This window comes from Sardina pilchardus, chromosome 13 (genome assembly GCF_963854185.1).
Source record: "Sardina pilchardus chromosome 13, fSarPil1.1, whole genome shotgun sequence".
In the NCBI taxonomy this organism is placed as follows: domain Eukaryota; kingdom Metazoa; phylum Chordata; class Actinopteri; order Clupeiformes; family Clupeidae; genus Sardina; species Sardina pilchardus.
The window spans coordinates 22,731,418-22,748,234 of NC_085006.1; the positions used below are offsets into that span (position 1 = coordinate 22,731,418).

The 16,817-nt window shown below is 39.7% G+C and overlaps 2 protein-coding genes across 3 annotated transcripts in view; both read right to left on the bottom strand.

Annotated features, from left to right (window-relative positions):
- Window positions 1–4,359: 4,359 nt before the first annotated feature.
- The window catches only part of LOC134099406 (uncharacterized), a 50,018-nt gene continuing 37,560 nt past the window's right edge, over window positions 4,360–16,817 (bottom strand). Inside the window, exons 1-4 of one of the 2 annotated variants that reach the window (XM_062552268.1) lie at window positions 5,754–6,401; window positions 5,386–5,533; window positions 5,198–5,295; window positions 4,360–5,041 (exon numbers count right to left, since the gene is read on the bottom strand). In XM_062552268.1, the coding sequence (XP_062408252.1) occupies window positions 4,739–5,041; window positions 5,198–5,295; window positions 5,386–5,533; window positions 5,754–5,861 (657 nt within the window). In that variant the 5' untranslated portion in view covers window positions 5,862–6,401 and the 3' untranslated portion in view covers window positions 4,360–4,738. Of the gene's footprint in view, window positions 5,042–5,197; window positions 5,296–5,385; window positions 5,534–5,753; window positions 6,402–16,817 lie in introns of those variants that run through there. The other variant, XM_062552269.1, reaches the window with a different exon arrangement.
- LOC134099402 (neurotrypsin-like) lies at window positions 10,783–16,686 on the bottom strand. Its single transcript, XM_062552262.1, has 6 exons — window positions 16,652–16,686; window positions 16,035–16,145; window positions 14,205–14,234; window positions 13,661–13,975; window positions 12,216–12,509; window positions 10,783–11,353 (listed from the first exon to the last, which is right to left on the bottom strand). The coding sequence occupies exons 2-6, from the start codon at window positions 16,087–16,089 to the stop codon at window positions 10,980–10,982; spliced, it is 1,068 nt and encodes a 355-aa protein (XP_062408246.1). The 5' UTR covers window positions 16,090–16,145; window positions 16,652–16,686; the 3' UTR covers window positions 10,783–10,979.

Here is a 16,817-nt window from a genome sequence, read left to right on the forward strand (position 1 = left end):
GGAAAACATCATGGGAGTCAGAACTGTGAGGTCTGCAGTACATCCACAGTGCCTCTAACATCTCAACACTGGCAAAGCCACCTATCCTCCTCACCCTCAACTACAGCCTGTGCAAGTAGCATTTTACCTGTAGAGGACATGTGGAAATGTTTTTCTATGGAGGACCCGTGAAACACCTCTTTTTATGGCAGACCTGTATGTGCAGCAGTTTCTCTGTGGAGGACCTGTGCAGGTGTAGCCATTTCTGTTGATGGAATGTGATTGAAGAGTTCTTTTCCAAAACGCTATAACAATTTTAATGAATTTTCCTAAATCATTTTTTTAAATTTAGTTTTTTAAAAAAGTGAAACTGTATTGGGTTATGTTTAGTTGATTTATCTTTACTCAATAAAAAACAAAACAACTGCATTTTTATTGATATTACCTGAAATACACAATTTAATAACATGATTTTTTAATGTTTTCAAAAATGGATTTATAACGTTTTGGAAAAGAGCTTCATATACTGATGGTGAAATCACTGGAATGCAGTGGGCCAACTGGCAGTGCTGTTGTTCATGCATCATCTGCATCTACATTTTATATTTTGATACACTGATGGCATGCCAATTATACATGAGGGTTTTACTGAAAGGACATCCATGCTTTTTATTAGTTGAGGCTAAACAAATGGAAATGAATCATCCTCTCTGTAAGCACCAAAGTGCTTCATGGACAATTCTTGGAAGAAGAGATCACCATACCATGGAAGGCCATTTCCGCCACTTACAGAGCAAAATCTCAGACATAGTCAATAGTCTAGTCATAGTCTCATAGTCAAAGTAAATTATGTATGAAAGCCTTTCTGACAAAAGAAGAGATTCAAAGTCAAAATTCTGCATTGGCAGGCTGCCTAGCAATATCACTGCAACCACACTAGTACTTTTTGAGGCTTTTGAAGTGCGTACTAGTGATTGGGAAGTTCGGGTCAGTGTTATGATAGATATATGATAGACAGATATTATACAGATTTAGTAGCATGGCTGGTTTACGTGTGAATGCTTCACAATGTGCTTTCTTCATGCAACTTGCAAGTTACAGAAACATGGCTAACTTAGTCTCCTGCTCAAAACAGAATGCAAAACAAGCAAGTGATGGCTCTAGCAGCTGTGGATGTTTAATATGCAGCTTAATGTCACAATCCGAAGTGTACCATCAACGGTTCATCATAAAACATAAGAAAGGTAAAGCAACAAACAAGCAAAGTAAAAAAAAAAAAGATTAAATCAGCTGAAGTATTTTCTACGGGAACTTGCTCAACAAAGGGCGTTTAATGGCAGTTGTTTACTGCCTCTCCGTGTTTCAAGTGACAACACTATGTCACAAGCCCATGTGCTGTTGAAGAAAGAGATTAACACAACAAACACAAAATTAACAAAGATACAATAGATACAAATTTAATACAAGATTTTAATACATAGATTCAATACAATAGATACAAAAAATAAAACCCATACAATGACAACACAATAAAAGTATATGAAAAATAAAACATGTAAAAATAATGAAATATATAATTACAAATATAAATATGAATATACCGGTAAACAACCAATTTAATTACTTAAATAGCTTTAAAACCACAATGAAGAGTTTGCAAGAATGAAATATGTTTTAAGTCTGATTTTAAAAGAGTACACTTTCGGATCAGTCCTTAGTTCAGGAGGTAGGGAATTCCAGAGAGTGCGGGAACTCAAGTTAATTCTGTATTGCAAGGAGCCCTTTACCTGAGGATCTAAGGGATCTGACTGGTGTATATGCAATGAGCATGTCAGAAATGTATGAGGGAGCTACGCCCACTATCTAAAATAGTCAGAAGTATTTTAAAATCAATTATTTACATTACTGGGAGGGGCCTACGTGTACTAGTAGAATTAATAGTTATTATCCATCCAAGTTTTAATATCATAAATGCACTGGATGAGGTCATTCACTAGACTAGGATTATTGGAAGAAACAAAGACAAATAATTGTGTGTCGTCGGATGAATGATAAGACAAAGTATTGTATGGCTGAATGATCGGCCCGGGTGGGAGATGAACATTTTGCGACATCACATATCACTCATTTTGAGTCACACAGATATGTGGTTTGTCTAGTGCTAACCTTGAAAAAGGCACTACCCAAGTCAAGTCTGGATCTGTGAGACTACATGAAATCTAAACATGCCCCAACAGTCTCAGTTATAGTTTTGATAGATGTCATCCTGTTCAGACTGATTGTCTGTTGGGCCATTCAGCTCCTCTACATTCATATAGTCTTCTTCCAGATCTCCATCAGTGTCTTTACCACAATCCCTCTGGTCAGCAGGCATGACAGTGTTCATATAGATGTTCTCATCTTCATCTGGTGTCCCACCTCGTCCATTAATTTCGTATGTATTCGCAGAACCTGTTACAAGGCAGTATTTTAGACTACAATACGTTTAGGCCCATACCCATTACACCCCTTTGCTCTACCCCTTTCCCCTTCACGTGTAGGGGTAGGGATGTTCCAATTTCCGTTAAGGTAGAGGGGTAGGGGAAAGTGGTAGGGCTATATACCCCTCCAAATGAAGATTTTTTCAGGCACACTCCAAACGGAGGTGTATGAGCAAGGGCAAGGGGAAAGGGGTAGGAGTAGGGGTAGAAATTAGAAATGGGATTGGCCCTTAGTATTTCTCAAAGGATCATTTTAACTTAATTTAAGAACACTTTGACTTACTTCAACGAGTCCTATCAAGACAAATTTACCCATTACACTGGCAGACAAATTTGCTTGTTTTCAGATGAGACATCTTAAAATAAATGAAGCTCATTTTAAAGCAACACTAAAGAGTTTTTCGTACCTTAAAATAATGCTTCCAAAATCATTTCAGCGGTTCCTCAACTCGTAACAGGGTGAATGGCACTTCTGCTTTCACTTTGCGGGCCGGCCCTCTATTGGCTAAAACCACACTATCTAACTTTACTAAGTCGGGTAGCGTATCTGTAGTTCGATGAAATGAGATATAAGAAACTACAAATTTGACTTGCTTCGATGTCGCAATACGTCATACTTTCATAAAAGCATGCAACATACTCTACCTTGTCTCTGGACATTGTTATTTGCTGGATAAACAATAAGCGTGTGTGCGACAAAAGGAAGGAAAAGTGCTTTAGTGTTGCTTTAAATTTAGACAAATTATTTTACGAGAAAGTGGTAGGCAAGTCTCTTCATGCTGAAAACAATACCATCTAGATTTTGCTATCTTGATATAAGAATAATAAGACATGATAGACATTTATTAGATAAGCAGTTTTTGCAGAGTGCATTTAATTAATGTGGTGATTTCTGACTCACTGTATGTAACATTGTCCATCTGTATTGTGTGTGTATGTGTGTCACTCAAACACTTTTTCTTCACCAGGTAGAGGATGGCAGGAATCAGCAGAAGTACACTGCAAAAAATGCCCCTCTTGAAACAAGAAAAATATCCCTAAAATGAGGCTAAAATTATGCATTTTAAGCCAAAAAATCTGCCAATGGGGTAAGCATTTTTTTCTTGGTAAGAATTCTCAAAGTTAGTCTGAAATTCTTGCCACCTGCATTCTTAAAAATAGGCTAACCTTTAACTCAAAATAAGGCCATATAACTCATATTCAGTTACTGGAAATAAGGGAAATTTGCTTATAGTAGACAATAAGTCTTGAATCAAAAAACTGTAAATAAGTCTATTTTACTTCATATTACCCTGTAAAAATAGCTTATGATGCTTATATTGAGAAATTCCCTCTTGTATTGAGAAAATAAAAAACTGTAAATAAGTATGTTTTGCTTAATATTAGCCTGTAAAAATAGCTTATGATGCTTATATTGAGAAATTCCATCTTGTATTGAGAAAATAAAAAAACTGTAAATAAGTATGTTTTGCTTAATATTAGAATGTAAAAGTAGCTTATGATGCTTATATTGAGAAATTTCCTCTTGTATTGAGAAGAACATGATAAGTAAATCTATCTTGAAATCAGACAATACCGGCTACCATGAATGCAGTTCAGAAACTTTTATTGCTGAATTTTAGCTGTTTTACCTCGAATCATTCACAGTCACAAGCCAACAAAAGAATATTCCCATAGGGCAAACATGCCACAAAAAGCAGCCTTTCACTATGGTCGTGGAGTATCACCAGTACATCAATTATCACTTTTAACATGTGAACAGCTTGGCACAGGCATACACTCTGTGTAAACTCTCACCACAACATGAAAACTGCCCCAAAAATAAACTAAAATAAATAATAATAATAAAAAAACACAATAAAACAATTTCCATTATTCTTAATTAGGCTGGGGGGGGGGGGGGGGCTCAGAGAGGGAGGGGAAGAAAATGGAGAGATGGGGAAAGAGATGAGGGAGAAGAGAAAGAGGAAGGGGACAGATAGAAAGAGATAGAGTGAAAAGGTGAAAGATAGAGAAAGAGGGAGAGTGGACGGAGATGGAGAGAGAAAGAGGGAAAGTGAGAGTTGAGAGGGGGCCGAGAGACAAAAAGAGAAAGGGAGAGAGAAGATTGGGGGGTGGGAAGAGAGAGACTAGGGGGACAAAGAGGGATGAGAGAAAGAGGGGGAGAGAGATGAAAGAGAAAAAGGGAAAGAACAGAGAAAGAGAGATAACGTGGAAAGAGAGAGAAAGGAAGATAGCGAGGAAGGGTACATGAAAAAGAGCATCAGTTGAACACCTGTTCATTCTAAGAAGGCCTTCCACTCTCCAATGGCCTTCCTGTAGGAAGGGGTGACATCGCCATCATGGAGTGTGTCCCCGACCACTTCAGTCTGTATCACCGAGAGGAGTGTGCAGATTGTCTTTGGGTAATGTAGGTGGAAAACATAGTAACAGCCCATGAGGTAAAGCAGCGTTTCATGAAATTTCTCACATGGAAACGTGCACAATGTTGATGCTCCAATGGCGAGAAGGCAGTTTTCTTCTCCCAACAGGACAACTGGGTATGCTTGTGTGCGCAGGAAAGCGTCCGGATTCTCCGAGGGCTGCAAAGACAAAGTGGACTAAATCAAACATGACTGCTGTTTCGCTCATGTTTGTTTTACATGCAATTAATATGTTAGCCTCTGTCAGTTTGTAAGCATGTTTGTATGTGTGTACACCTGCCCTTACAAAGGAAACATGAATCATGTTAGACTCACCGTTAAAACATGGAAAATTGCCTCAATTTGGCTGCGTGTCTTCGAGTTTGATGGAAAGAGCTGCGGTAAAGCGGTGAAGACAGCGATGGCATGTTCAACTAAATCAAAAGAAAACAAAAATCAGATATGATAAATAAGCACTGAACTCAATATTCCCATCACTAAACCCACCATACCATATAACTCACCACTGTCCATGGTCAGGGGGGCCTTCATTACATGCTTCACCACTCCATAGTATTGGACCTTACTATAGAACAAATCCCATCTTTCTCTCAAGTCTTTCAAGAAGTCAATGTTGTCCTTTTCAACAACTCGACGAAACTCATCCATGATCTGAAATGGAAAAGAAACACAACAGAGAAAACGAATTACTGTTGTAATAGTAATAACTGGGCTGAAAACTCTAGGTTAAGAACATCAGTAAAGATATTCAAACATTAACATATTCAGCAATAAATGAATACCAAAGATATTGTTGGCTAAAATAAACTCATTTTGTGACTGATTAACAGTGGTTAAGTGCTAGTGTTACAGTTACTGTAGTGCTTCTTACTTGGTCCTCCACGTGGATTTTGAGCCAAACATCTTTTCGTCGAAGAAAGTGCTCTGGACCAGGAGAGAGATCCCTAATGTCATCTCTAGACAGTAGCTGCGTTTCCATTACAAATATGCGCAAAAACTGTCGATATTGTCTTAATGTCGAAAATCACAATTTTCGCAATTGCAGTGTTTCCATTACATTCGGCTAACTAAATTAAAATCTTGTGTATTCTCGCGTGCTTTAAGTCATTAGGAGACATCGCGGTTATCAACATAACCCAGATTTACACTAAATGCATTCAAATTGCCACCACGGCACTAACGCTGATTATCAGTCATTAAGCCATCAGAGGAGGAGGCCTACGTTTTGGTGGGGCAGAAACATAAAATTAAAAATGACATATCAATCACAGGAGTTTGTTATAGGCCTATGCTTAAATCATGTCACAGCCATGTCAGTGGAATATTTCGTAGATCAGCCCAGTTGATTAGTTTCTAGAACTAGAATCTAGAATCTAGATTTCTTTGAGCACCGTTCTCATCACGTTAAACCAGCAAAGCATAGCAACGTTGTTGCTATGGGTAAACAAAACTAGTTGAGCGGTTGCGTATGCAGCGTTTTTGAGAAAGTGTTGTCGGCGAGTTCACAGAGGAGCTGTGGATTCAACATTTTAGAATGACACGAGCCACTTTTAATTAATAAAAATATTTTTTTGTACATTATTCTCCCGGTGCCACTTCCTGTCGACAGTCTTCTTCGTCGGTTTCGTTCCTCCTAACATCCGGTTGTTGGATCACGTGACTCGTTAGATGCGAAAAAAGTGTTTCCATTGCAGTTTTGCGAAATATACAAATTTCGATACGCTCGAAATACCACCTCACCCAAGCGCAAAAACTTTTTATCGAAAAATAAATAATTTCGAGTTTTTTTCGAAATGTGTGTGTTTCCATTCACCACATTTCTTTTCGCAACTCTTAATTTGCGCAATTTAATGGTCAATGGAAACGCAGCTAGTGTGCGCAGGATATCCTCAGTAGCTGCGTTTCCATTACAAATATGCGCAAAAACTTTGTCGATATTGTCTTAATGTTGAATATCACAATTTTCGCAATTGCGGTGTTTCCATTACATTCGGCTAACTAAATTAAAATCTCGTGTATTCTCGCGTGCTGTAAGTCATTAGGAGACATGGTGGTTATCAACATTACCCAGATTTAGCCATAGGGATTTAGCCTACACTAAATGCATTCAAATTGCCACCATGGCACGCTGATTATCAGTCAATAGCAAAGATTCTAGCTCTGTTCTAGAATCTTTGGTCAAGGCTATAAGACATCAGCGGAGGAGGCCTACGTTTTGGTGGGGCAGAAACATAAAATTAAAAATGACATATTTCATAGGAGTTTGTTGTAGTAGGCATGTCACAGCCATGTCAGTGGAATATTTCGTAGATCAGCCCAGTTGATTAGTTTCTAAAACTAGAATCTAGATTTCTTTCAGCACTGTTCTCATCACGTTAAACCAGCAAAGCATAGCAACGTTGTTGCTATGGGTAAACAAAACTAGTTGAGCGGTTGCGTAGCCTATGCAGCGTTTTTGAGAAAGTGTTGTCGGCAAGTTCACAGCTGTGGATTCAACATTTTAGAATGACACGAGCCACTTTTAATGAAAAAAGAAATATTGTTTTACATTATTCTCCCGGTGCCACTTCCTGTCGGCAGTCTTCTTCGTCGGTTTCGTTCCTCCTAACATCCGGTTGTTGGATCACGTGACTCGTCAGATGCGAAAAAAGTGTTTCCATTGCAGTTTTGCAAAATATACAAATTTCGATACGCTCGAAATACCACCTCACCCGAGCGCAAAAACTTTTTATCGAAACATGTGAGTTTTTTCGAAATGTGTGTGTTTCCATTAAGCACATTTCTTTTCGCAACTCTTAATTTGCGCAATTTAATGGATAATGGAAACGCAGCTAGTGATATTAGCTGCTGTTGAGTATAAAGCACAGACACCTCAATATCTACATTTAGTCATTTAGCAGGCAATTTTGTCCAAAACGATTTACAAGGGAGGATAATATTCCAGCTACGTTGCAACAAAGACATTAGTGTACAGTAAATAGGCTAGTTTGTGATACCTAGCCATGCTAACTAGCGCCATAGCATGAACTTGATGAACTAGCTAGTTATAGCTTATATTTCATGTTGAAATGCAATTTGAAAAAAACAATACATACCTCTGAGCATGGCAAGTGTTACTTCGTCGAAATCTTCCATGTCCAATAAATTCTGTGGCACTGGCAACACTTAAATTCCTCTTCTCGGTCACTTCACTTTTCTCATCAAACGCAATGCAATTTGCAAACGTTAGAAGTAATACGCGCCCAAACCTGGCTCGCTCAAACCAAAGCCATCGATATCTCAAAGTTGCGACACTACCGTTGACTCCCGTGAACAAACAATGGCGGCACTTCCGGGAACTATTCCATTGAGAATGAATGAATATAATACGACTTTTCTACATGACTTATAGTCGTGTGCATAATAATGCATTTTCATTGAGTAATGTATATGTATGTGGAAATGCAGTTTATAGTCATTTTCATCGAGTATTCACCGTAAATATTAATGCGATCGCTGCTGTCAATCCCGTAGTAAACCAGGGACCGAGGGAACTACTGAGTCTACCCACTAACCACGTGACCGCTCTTATCTGGCTTTAACATGGAAGTCAACGGCTGTCGCAACTTTGAGATATCGATGGCTTTGGCTCAAACCAAACAGGTGGAATGTACCAAGTGCTTTCCCACCGAAAGGGGGAGGGTGGGTAGCCTAATCCAAATAAATGTAAAATGTACTTTGCATTCCTCTTCGATATTGATCCAATTTGTATTGAATTGACACTGTACTTTCAAGTATTTTAGATAAATGCACTTATGTATTAGTATATGGACAATAACATTCATTTTGATAACACATTTGTTTGGACTCGTCCATTCTTCCGCTTGCTTTAAAAAAATCTTCATTTGAATTTTGAAAGCATATCAACACTTGAGAAGATGTTGCAGCAAAGTGATCATTAGAATCTGTGTAGGCTAGGTTAAATGCTAATTTTTTCACACTGCAAAAACTGTTTATCTAATACAATCCAACAAGTGTTATTAACTTATATCAAGATCAAAGAAATCTATGGACCTTGTTTTCAGCAGGCTAGGCTATTTGACTTGAATTAAGGGTTTGACTTATTTTAAGATGTCTCATCTTGAAAACAAGCCAATTTGTCCGGCAGTGCGTTAAGCAAATTTGCCCTAAAACAAGCAAATTTGTCTGCCAGTGCACCTACATTTGTCTGCGGCGTAGACTTCTTAAAATAAGTCAAAGTCTTCTTAAATTAAGTCAAAATGATCTTTCGAGAGAACATCATAGGCCTAGCCTACTTAAAATAAGATTTTTGTTCTTAATATAAGATGTCTCATCTTGAAAACAAGCTTGTCCGGCAGTGCGTTAAGCAAATTTGCCCTAAAACAAGCAAATTTGTCTGCCAGTGCACCTCCATTTGTCTGCGGCTTAGACTTCTTAAAATAAGTCAAAATCTTCTTAAATTAAGTCAAAATTATCTTTCGAGAGAACATCATAAGCATACTTAATATAAGATTTTTGTTCTTAATATAAGATGAATAATATTTGGTTAGATTTTATTTTTTGCAATAATGATGTTTCTTTGACATTGCTCACTGTGTTCTTGATTTAAGAAAATATCATTCTTAAATCAAGAATATGTCTTAAAATAAGGAGACAACCTGGTTGCTCAGATGCTGAACAAAAGTTGATCTCATTTCTAGATCATTTGAACTCAAAATAAGCTGCAAATTCTTGCTTAGAAAAAGTAAGACATATATTCTAAAAACAAGCTTGACTTTTGGCCGATAACAAGATATTTTTTCTATCAGTGCCTAAAACAAGAAAAAAACCCAGATTAATTTCCCCAAAATAAGTAAATTCTCCTTTCTTGAAAATCACTTTTTGCAGTGTATAGGAACAACCCTGAAATCACCCCAGATGCAATGATGGGTGCCAGGGATGCTGGAAAAGGACCAGGGAATTACAAGAGAAAACAACAAGAAAACTAACACACAAACATAATACTGAATAGACAATTAAGTGCTGGATGTTTACCTCTTACAATGACTGTCAGTGGTGCTGTCTGTGTTGACTTGAAGGTGCGGCTGGACACAGTGACCTCATAGACACAGCTGTAGTTGCCCTGGTGGGAGTAGTCTGCCTCAGGAATGTAGAAGGAGGCTGAGTGGTTGATGGCGAGCTGAGTCCTGGTGCTGTTAGACCCATCAAAGATGAGGTGGAAGGAGCCTCCTTGGTGCTGTGGCTCAGTAGAGCAGATGAGGGAAAGGCTGTGGCCCCAGGTCACCTCTGGCCCCTGAGGCCCCCAGAACAGCCCTCCATCTGGGGCACTGAGAGAGATGTTGGGCTGCACAAGCACCACTGGGGAAGGAGGCAGTTTATCAGTGGAGGATTAATATGAGATGACACGTGGTTAACAGCTAGAATGGCTCTTTATGTACTGTAGCCTAAGTCAACAGTGCCTCAACAACTTTCTTAACTATTTATTAGTAGATTGTTAGCCTAGAAATCTAGACGCACCCTAGTGGCCAAAAATATTTTGTAGTTTGGCTTGCCAGGCTAGTAGATTGTGTTATACATTGCGGATTTGGGATTACATATAAAACAATATCCTAACTCCTAATATCTTCCCTGCTGAAAAAAAAACAGCAAGAAACCAGCTTATGCTGGTAGCTGGTTTTAGATGGTTTTAGCTGGCTTTGCTGGTTTTCTTCCCGCTTTTGCTGGTCTTTGCTGGTCTAGCTGGTTATGCCACCAAACATGCTGGCGTGACCCTCTGATGAAGCTGGTCAAGCTGGTGTGGCCAGTTTGTTGTGTGAAACAGCTGGTGACCAGCCTGCCAAGCTTGACAGAGACGGTCAAGTTGGTTTCCTAGAATGACCAACATAAGCTTTTGGCCGATAACAAGATATTTTTTCTATCAGTGCCTAAAACAAGAAAAAAACCCAGATTAATTTCCCCAAAATAAGTAAATTCTCCTTTCTTGAAAATCACTTTTTGCAGTGTATAGGAACAACCCTGAAATCACCCCAGATGCAATGATGGGTGCCAGGGATGCTGGAAAAGGACCAGGGAATTACAAGAGAAAACAACAAGAAAACTAACACACAAACATAATACTGAATAGACAATTAAGTGCTGGATGTTTACCTCTTACAATGACTGTCAGTGGTGCTGTCTGTGTTGACTTGAAGGTGCGGCTGGACACAGTGACCTCATAGACACAGCTGTAGTTGCCCTGGTGGGAGTAGTCTGCCTCAGGAATGTAGAAGGAGGCTGAGTGGTTGATGGCGAGCTGAGTCCTGGTGCTGTTAGACCCATCAAAGATGAGGTGGAAGGAGCCTCCTTGGTGCTGTGGCTCAGTAGAGCAGATGAGGGAAAGGCTGTGGCCCCAGGTCACCTCTGGCCCCTGAGGCCCCCAGAACAGCCCTCCATCTGGGGCACTGAGAGAGATGTTGGGCTGCACAAGCACCACTGGGGAAGGAGGCAGTTTATCAGTGGAGGATTAATATGAGATGACACGTGGTTAACAGCTAGAATGGCTCTTTATGTACTGTAGCCTAAGTCAACAGTGCCTCAACAACTTTCTTAACTATTTATTAGTAGATTGTTAGCCTAGAAATCTAGACGCACCCTAGTGGCCAAAAATATTTTGTAGTTTGGCTTGCCAGGCTAGTAGATTGTGTTATACATTGCGGATTTGGGATTACATATAAAACAATATCCTAACTCCTAATATCTTTCCTGCTGAAAAAAAAACAGCAAGAAACCAGCTTATGCTGGTAGCTGGTTTTAGATGGTTTTAGCTGGCTTTGCTGGTTTTCTTCCCGCTTTTGCTGGTCTTTGCTGGTCTAGCTGGTTATGCCACCAAACATGCTGGCGTGACCCTCTGATGAAGCTGGTCAAGCTGGTGTGGCCAGTTTGTTGTGTGAAACAGCTGGTGACCAGCCTGCCAAGCTTGACAGAGACGGTCAAGTTGGTTTCCTAGAATGACCAACATAAGCTGGCATGACCAGTAAAAACCAGCAATATAGACCAGCAACACCAACTAAAATGACCAGCTTGAGGTGGTATGACAATCAAAATCAGCCCAATTACCATCATAAGCTGGGTAAACCAGCTGAAGGCATGTTTTTCCTAAGAGTTTTGCTGGTTTAGCTGGTCAACCATCATAGGGTGGTCAAACAAGCTGGTTAACAAGCTGGTCAACCAGCAAACATTCATTCACGCTGGACAGGCTGTTTTTTTCAGCAGGGTCCTTATGTCCAACCCTGTTAACCTCTATTACTTAACAAAACACAGAAATATGTCCATATATGATATATAACCACATTACCTATTACAGAAAGGCTGATAGTAGAACTTTGAGGGGATGTGAATTCACGAATGGAAACCCTTGTTCTATACTTGCAGTAGTAGACTCCTTCATGGGTAAAGTCCACTTGAGGAATGGTGAAGAGGGCAGAGCTTTTAATGGCTGTCTTGGTCTCTGTAAATGACCCAATGGACTGCTGTAGGGTAAATGTACCACCCAGGAGCTGTGTGCAGATGGAGCACCTCATCTGGGCAGACTGACCCCAAGAAACCTTTTTGCTGGTTTCCGATGAAAGCCTTGGCTTCCGTAGTTCAACTGTAAAAAAAAAAAAGTGTGATGTAACAAACAAACAAACTGAAGAGTGCTGACCTCTGCTATTCTCTACTAGTACTGCTTCTGTAGTACAACTGCAAAAGCAGTGGAGAGGAGAGCGCAACAAGACAGAGAAGACATGATGAAAAGCTCATATCATGGCAGATTTCTGATCATGCTACAGTATATGTGTAATTAACAGATGGGGCCATGTGGATCCCTATGATAATACTATACATAATAATAATTACACTTACAGTAACTTGATTTTAGCTTGATGTGACAAGACAAACAATACAGAGGAAACATGATCAAAATCACGTATTTTATCAGGCTTTTAATGATATTATATATGTAATTAACAAAAGGGGGGCATACAGATCCCTAGTAACTATACTTAACTTGATTTCGGCTTGATGTGGTTAGTCCATTTACCAGATTATTTCCTTCACTTTATTATTGTGTGCCTGGTGAACTGACACCTCTTTACGCACCTACTGTATGATGCAAGTGTGTTTCATTTTGTCACCAGAGTTACATTTTGACAAAGGACTTTTAAGCCCAACGCGTCACTAGAAGCGACGTTCAGCGGGGTTCGGCGGTCTGGGCTTGCCGCGCAGGATTTTAGAATAGTTTTCTATCTCTGTGCGGCTGCTGCGCGGCAGACGTTTCCAGTGGGCAATGCTCCATTGAAAACAATGGAATTCTATTTTTTACGCTTCTGGTGGGCGATGGCCTTTACTCTCTGAAGCTGAGGTTTTCCACCTCTGACAGTATCATTGCGGACTGGGTTGGGGATCAATAAAGTATCTATCTATCTATCTACAGTGATGCTAACGGGTTGGCTACGAGTAGAGGAGGAGGAGTAGGCACATGTGTAGCGGCCCTGGTGAGAGGAGGCCACATTAGACAGAGTAAACGTAGCACTTCTCTGGGAGGAACTAAGAGCCTCTGAATTCACGTTAACTCCATTCCTGTACAGAAGTAAGTTGCATGCGCTCCTAGAGCATCTGATCTGAACAGTTTCTCCAGGTGAGACTAATGAGTATGACGAGAAAAGAGAGATGGAGGGACCTGGAAATGGAAAAAGTGCCAGGTTCACATTTCACACCTTTTTTTCAGCAAGACTGATGCCATGATACATATTTACTTACCTTCCATGGAACACACCACCCCTGCATCCTCATAATGGCCACAGTTATGCGTTCTGAGGTAGGAGCACTGGGTCAGAGACTGTTCAGTACCAGAGCAACTGACATCATCCATTAAAATCTGCCCAGTCCCTTCACCATAGAAGGCTGACTTAGGAGCACAAACAGCAGTGCCACACCCCAGCTGTCTGCACACCACCTTAGCCTCACTCATGTCCCAGAAGTCATCACACACAGTTCCCCACTGGTTATAGTGATACACCTCCACTCGACCTGAGCACCGACTGTCCCCGTTCACCAGCCTGATCTGGGCAGCAACTTAGACATACAACAGACACAACCCTCATGCATACTGTAACTGTCAAATGCTATTATACCATCATGGTTGATGGCTATACTGATCGATGGAAAATGGAAATATACTGTGCCAGAGGTTTAGATGTGAGATGTTTACATGTGTATTCCAATACAGAATAGGCTAATGCAATGCTGTGCAGGACAAAGCACTTGTAAGTATGTGTGATCATTGGGGAGGTACTTCACTTACCAGCTGCTGAGGGGACACTGAGAGAAAGAACTACAGAAGGAGAAACAAACCAAGAGGTGTTGTATGTAAACATGTAGATAAATCAAATCAGTGATATTTAAGCATTATCGCACGAGTGGGAGTGGTATTGTTGGCCTATATCGCCACGGCTGTGGTTCGCCGTAGGCACGGAGCCGAAGACTATATAGGCCATATGTACAGTATAGGTCATAAGCATATTATATGCTTGTGATTATAAGCATATAATCACAACTACCATGACAAGTGACTCATCAGTATAAATTCTGATTCTAATTGGTAAAGACTGCTGTTCAAATTCAAAATTCAAATTTGACATAACGTACCAACATATGGTCATTCATGTTGTCATATGGTCATACAGCATGTTCTGTGAAATGCCTGGTGTCTCATGCGATAGCCTCAGTTAGTCTAATGCAGTCTGGTTTGAGGTGTTCCACAGCCAACCCACATACCCAGCTTTGTTGTTTTTCAAGAGCCTAATCTGTGTTGGGGTCTGGGGGACCCCCTGACACAATTTCAATATAATTTATAAAATTCCAATTTTCCCACCATGGAAACACATTATTACAAATTACAAACATGTTATTAATTAAGTCGGTCAATTAGGACATTCCAAACTTTTGACGGACATAGGCCCATGCTACCCCGGAAGATTTCTGGTGAGTTTTGGGGAAAGATAAGGGTGGAGAAGAAGCATCTTCACACAGAAGTGCGCCCCGAGCACATGGGCCCAGCAGGCCCATTCAGTAGTTCATCCCTGGTCTGTATGACTCCCCCTGGATTTTGTTTTATTATGCTGGTGGCTAATCACACAATTCTAACGTAGTTTGAAAGGGTCATGAAAATGGGCTACGCACATTAACCCATAAGTCAACTTAGTTTCTAACAGAAATAACGTTTTGTGCCAACATGTAGAAACAAACACAACCTTTCCACGGTGAATGGAGGCACTAATCTCTTTCTTTGGCTATCGTCTGTACATGTCAATCACATTGACCATCGGCTATCATCACCCTGACTGCATAGTGAACATTTCTCCCCAAGTTGTGTGCTGGCCGTCGCCACATTTGAAAAAATGCTGTCATTTACTTTCGTAACACGGGATTTTATACATTCCTGCTTTTTGCCTGCATGGATACGCAGTTGAGTGCACATCTATATGTAACATGCACGATGCAACACACTTCTTAGAGGCCTATAAACCATTTCTGACATTACTACTAGAATATGAATGCATTATGTATGTTGTAAGACAATAAATGAATGACACTGGCATGCACATATTCACCATTGAAACTAAAAGGGCACTGAGTTTCACTTTCGTTATCATAGAAAATAGGCTACAATGTGAAACATATTTCTAAGTTCCTTTTGAGTATCATCGGCTCCAAAATGAATGGGGTTTCCTTAGCATACAGACCATTCTTGAAAATGTTTTAGAACAAATAAATGTTTGATTTGATCTTTGAGAAGACAAACACAGGTTTATTTAATTGAAAGCATGTTAAACTCTGTGTTCTCTATAGAACATTGATCTCAACACTACAGTCATGACAATTTAAAGCCAATTTGAAATCATTGTTATCGCACATTTAAATTACAGGTAAATGCTATGAATGTATCTCATCTGATTTGAGTGACAATAAATATGTTTGACTTATTGTGGGCTGAGCTGTAGCGGAATTTAGCAGTAACACAAAGTAGGCCATAATTTACCTATGTTGTTCTATAACACCCCTAAAAATGTTCATCTACCACAGAGGAGTTCACCTTGCACATTCAGATTAAGAAAATGTATATTAATGTTACCTGAGATTAGAGCAAGAATAGCCATCGACATCTCCCTCCTTGATGAGAATCTCATGAAATGGACATGTCTTCCTCTTTCTCAGTTCCTTTTAGCCTCTTTTAACCAGACCGCTGTCAAGGAAGTCATCAAAGCTATGTCAGCAAATTAATATGTGATGCGATCGGGAACCTAGGAGGGTTGAATCAAGGATTTTTGAGTGCACCATGAGATGGGTTATCGTAGATCACATCACATGTCAACCTACAATCCATCCAATTATGTTTTTGACAACTGTTGGCTGACCAACAGTAATTCTCAGCAGTACCAAAAGTAATTCTCACTATAAATAAACGATAGAGATAAAGATAGATCTCAACGTGTTCTTTTCTCTGGTTAAATGCAGGGCTAAAGAATGATCTCTGTTCCCGGATAGAACATTGGCCTCAGCAATGTGATTGTCAAATTTAAATCAGGGTAAAGGGAAATTCTAAAACTTATTTTCTGTTGAAATGTCAGATTCCGGATCGAGTGCTTAAAACGGCATCTATCGAAACATATCTATCTGTGCCACTGTTTTTCAAACAACTCCAAACATATCTTCTCTAATACATTCATATTCATATAAAAAGACACTTACCCAGTATTGGAGAAAGCACAGCCATTGACATATCCACCTCTGGGGGAATTTTCACATAAAATACATGTCCTTCCTCTTTCTTTCTTCCTTATAGCCTTTTTTACATGACCTGTTTTCTGTTGGTCAAGTGTTGAAAGTGGTATAAAAGCTAAATGTGGAAATGAAT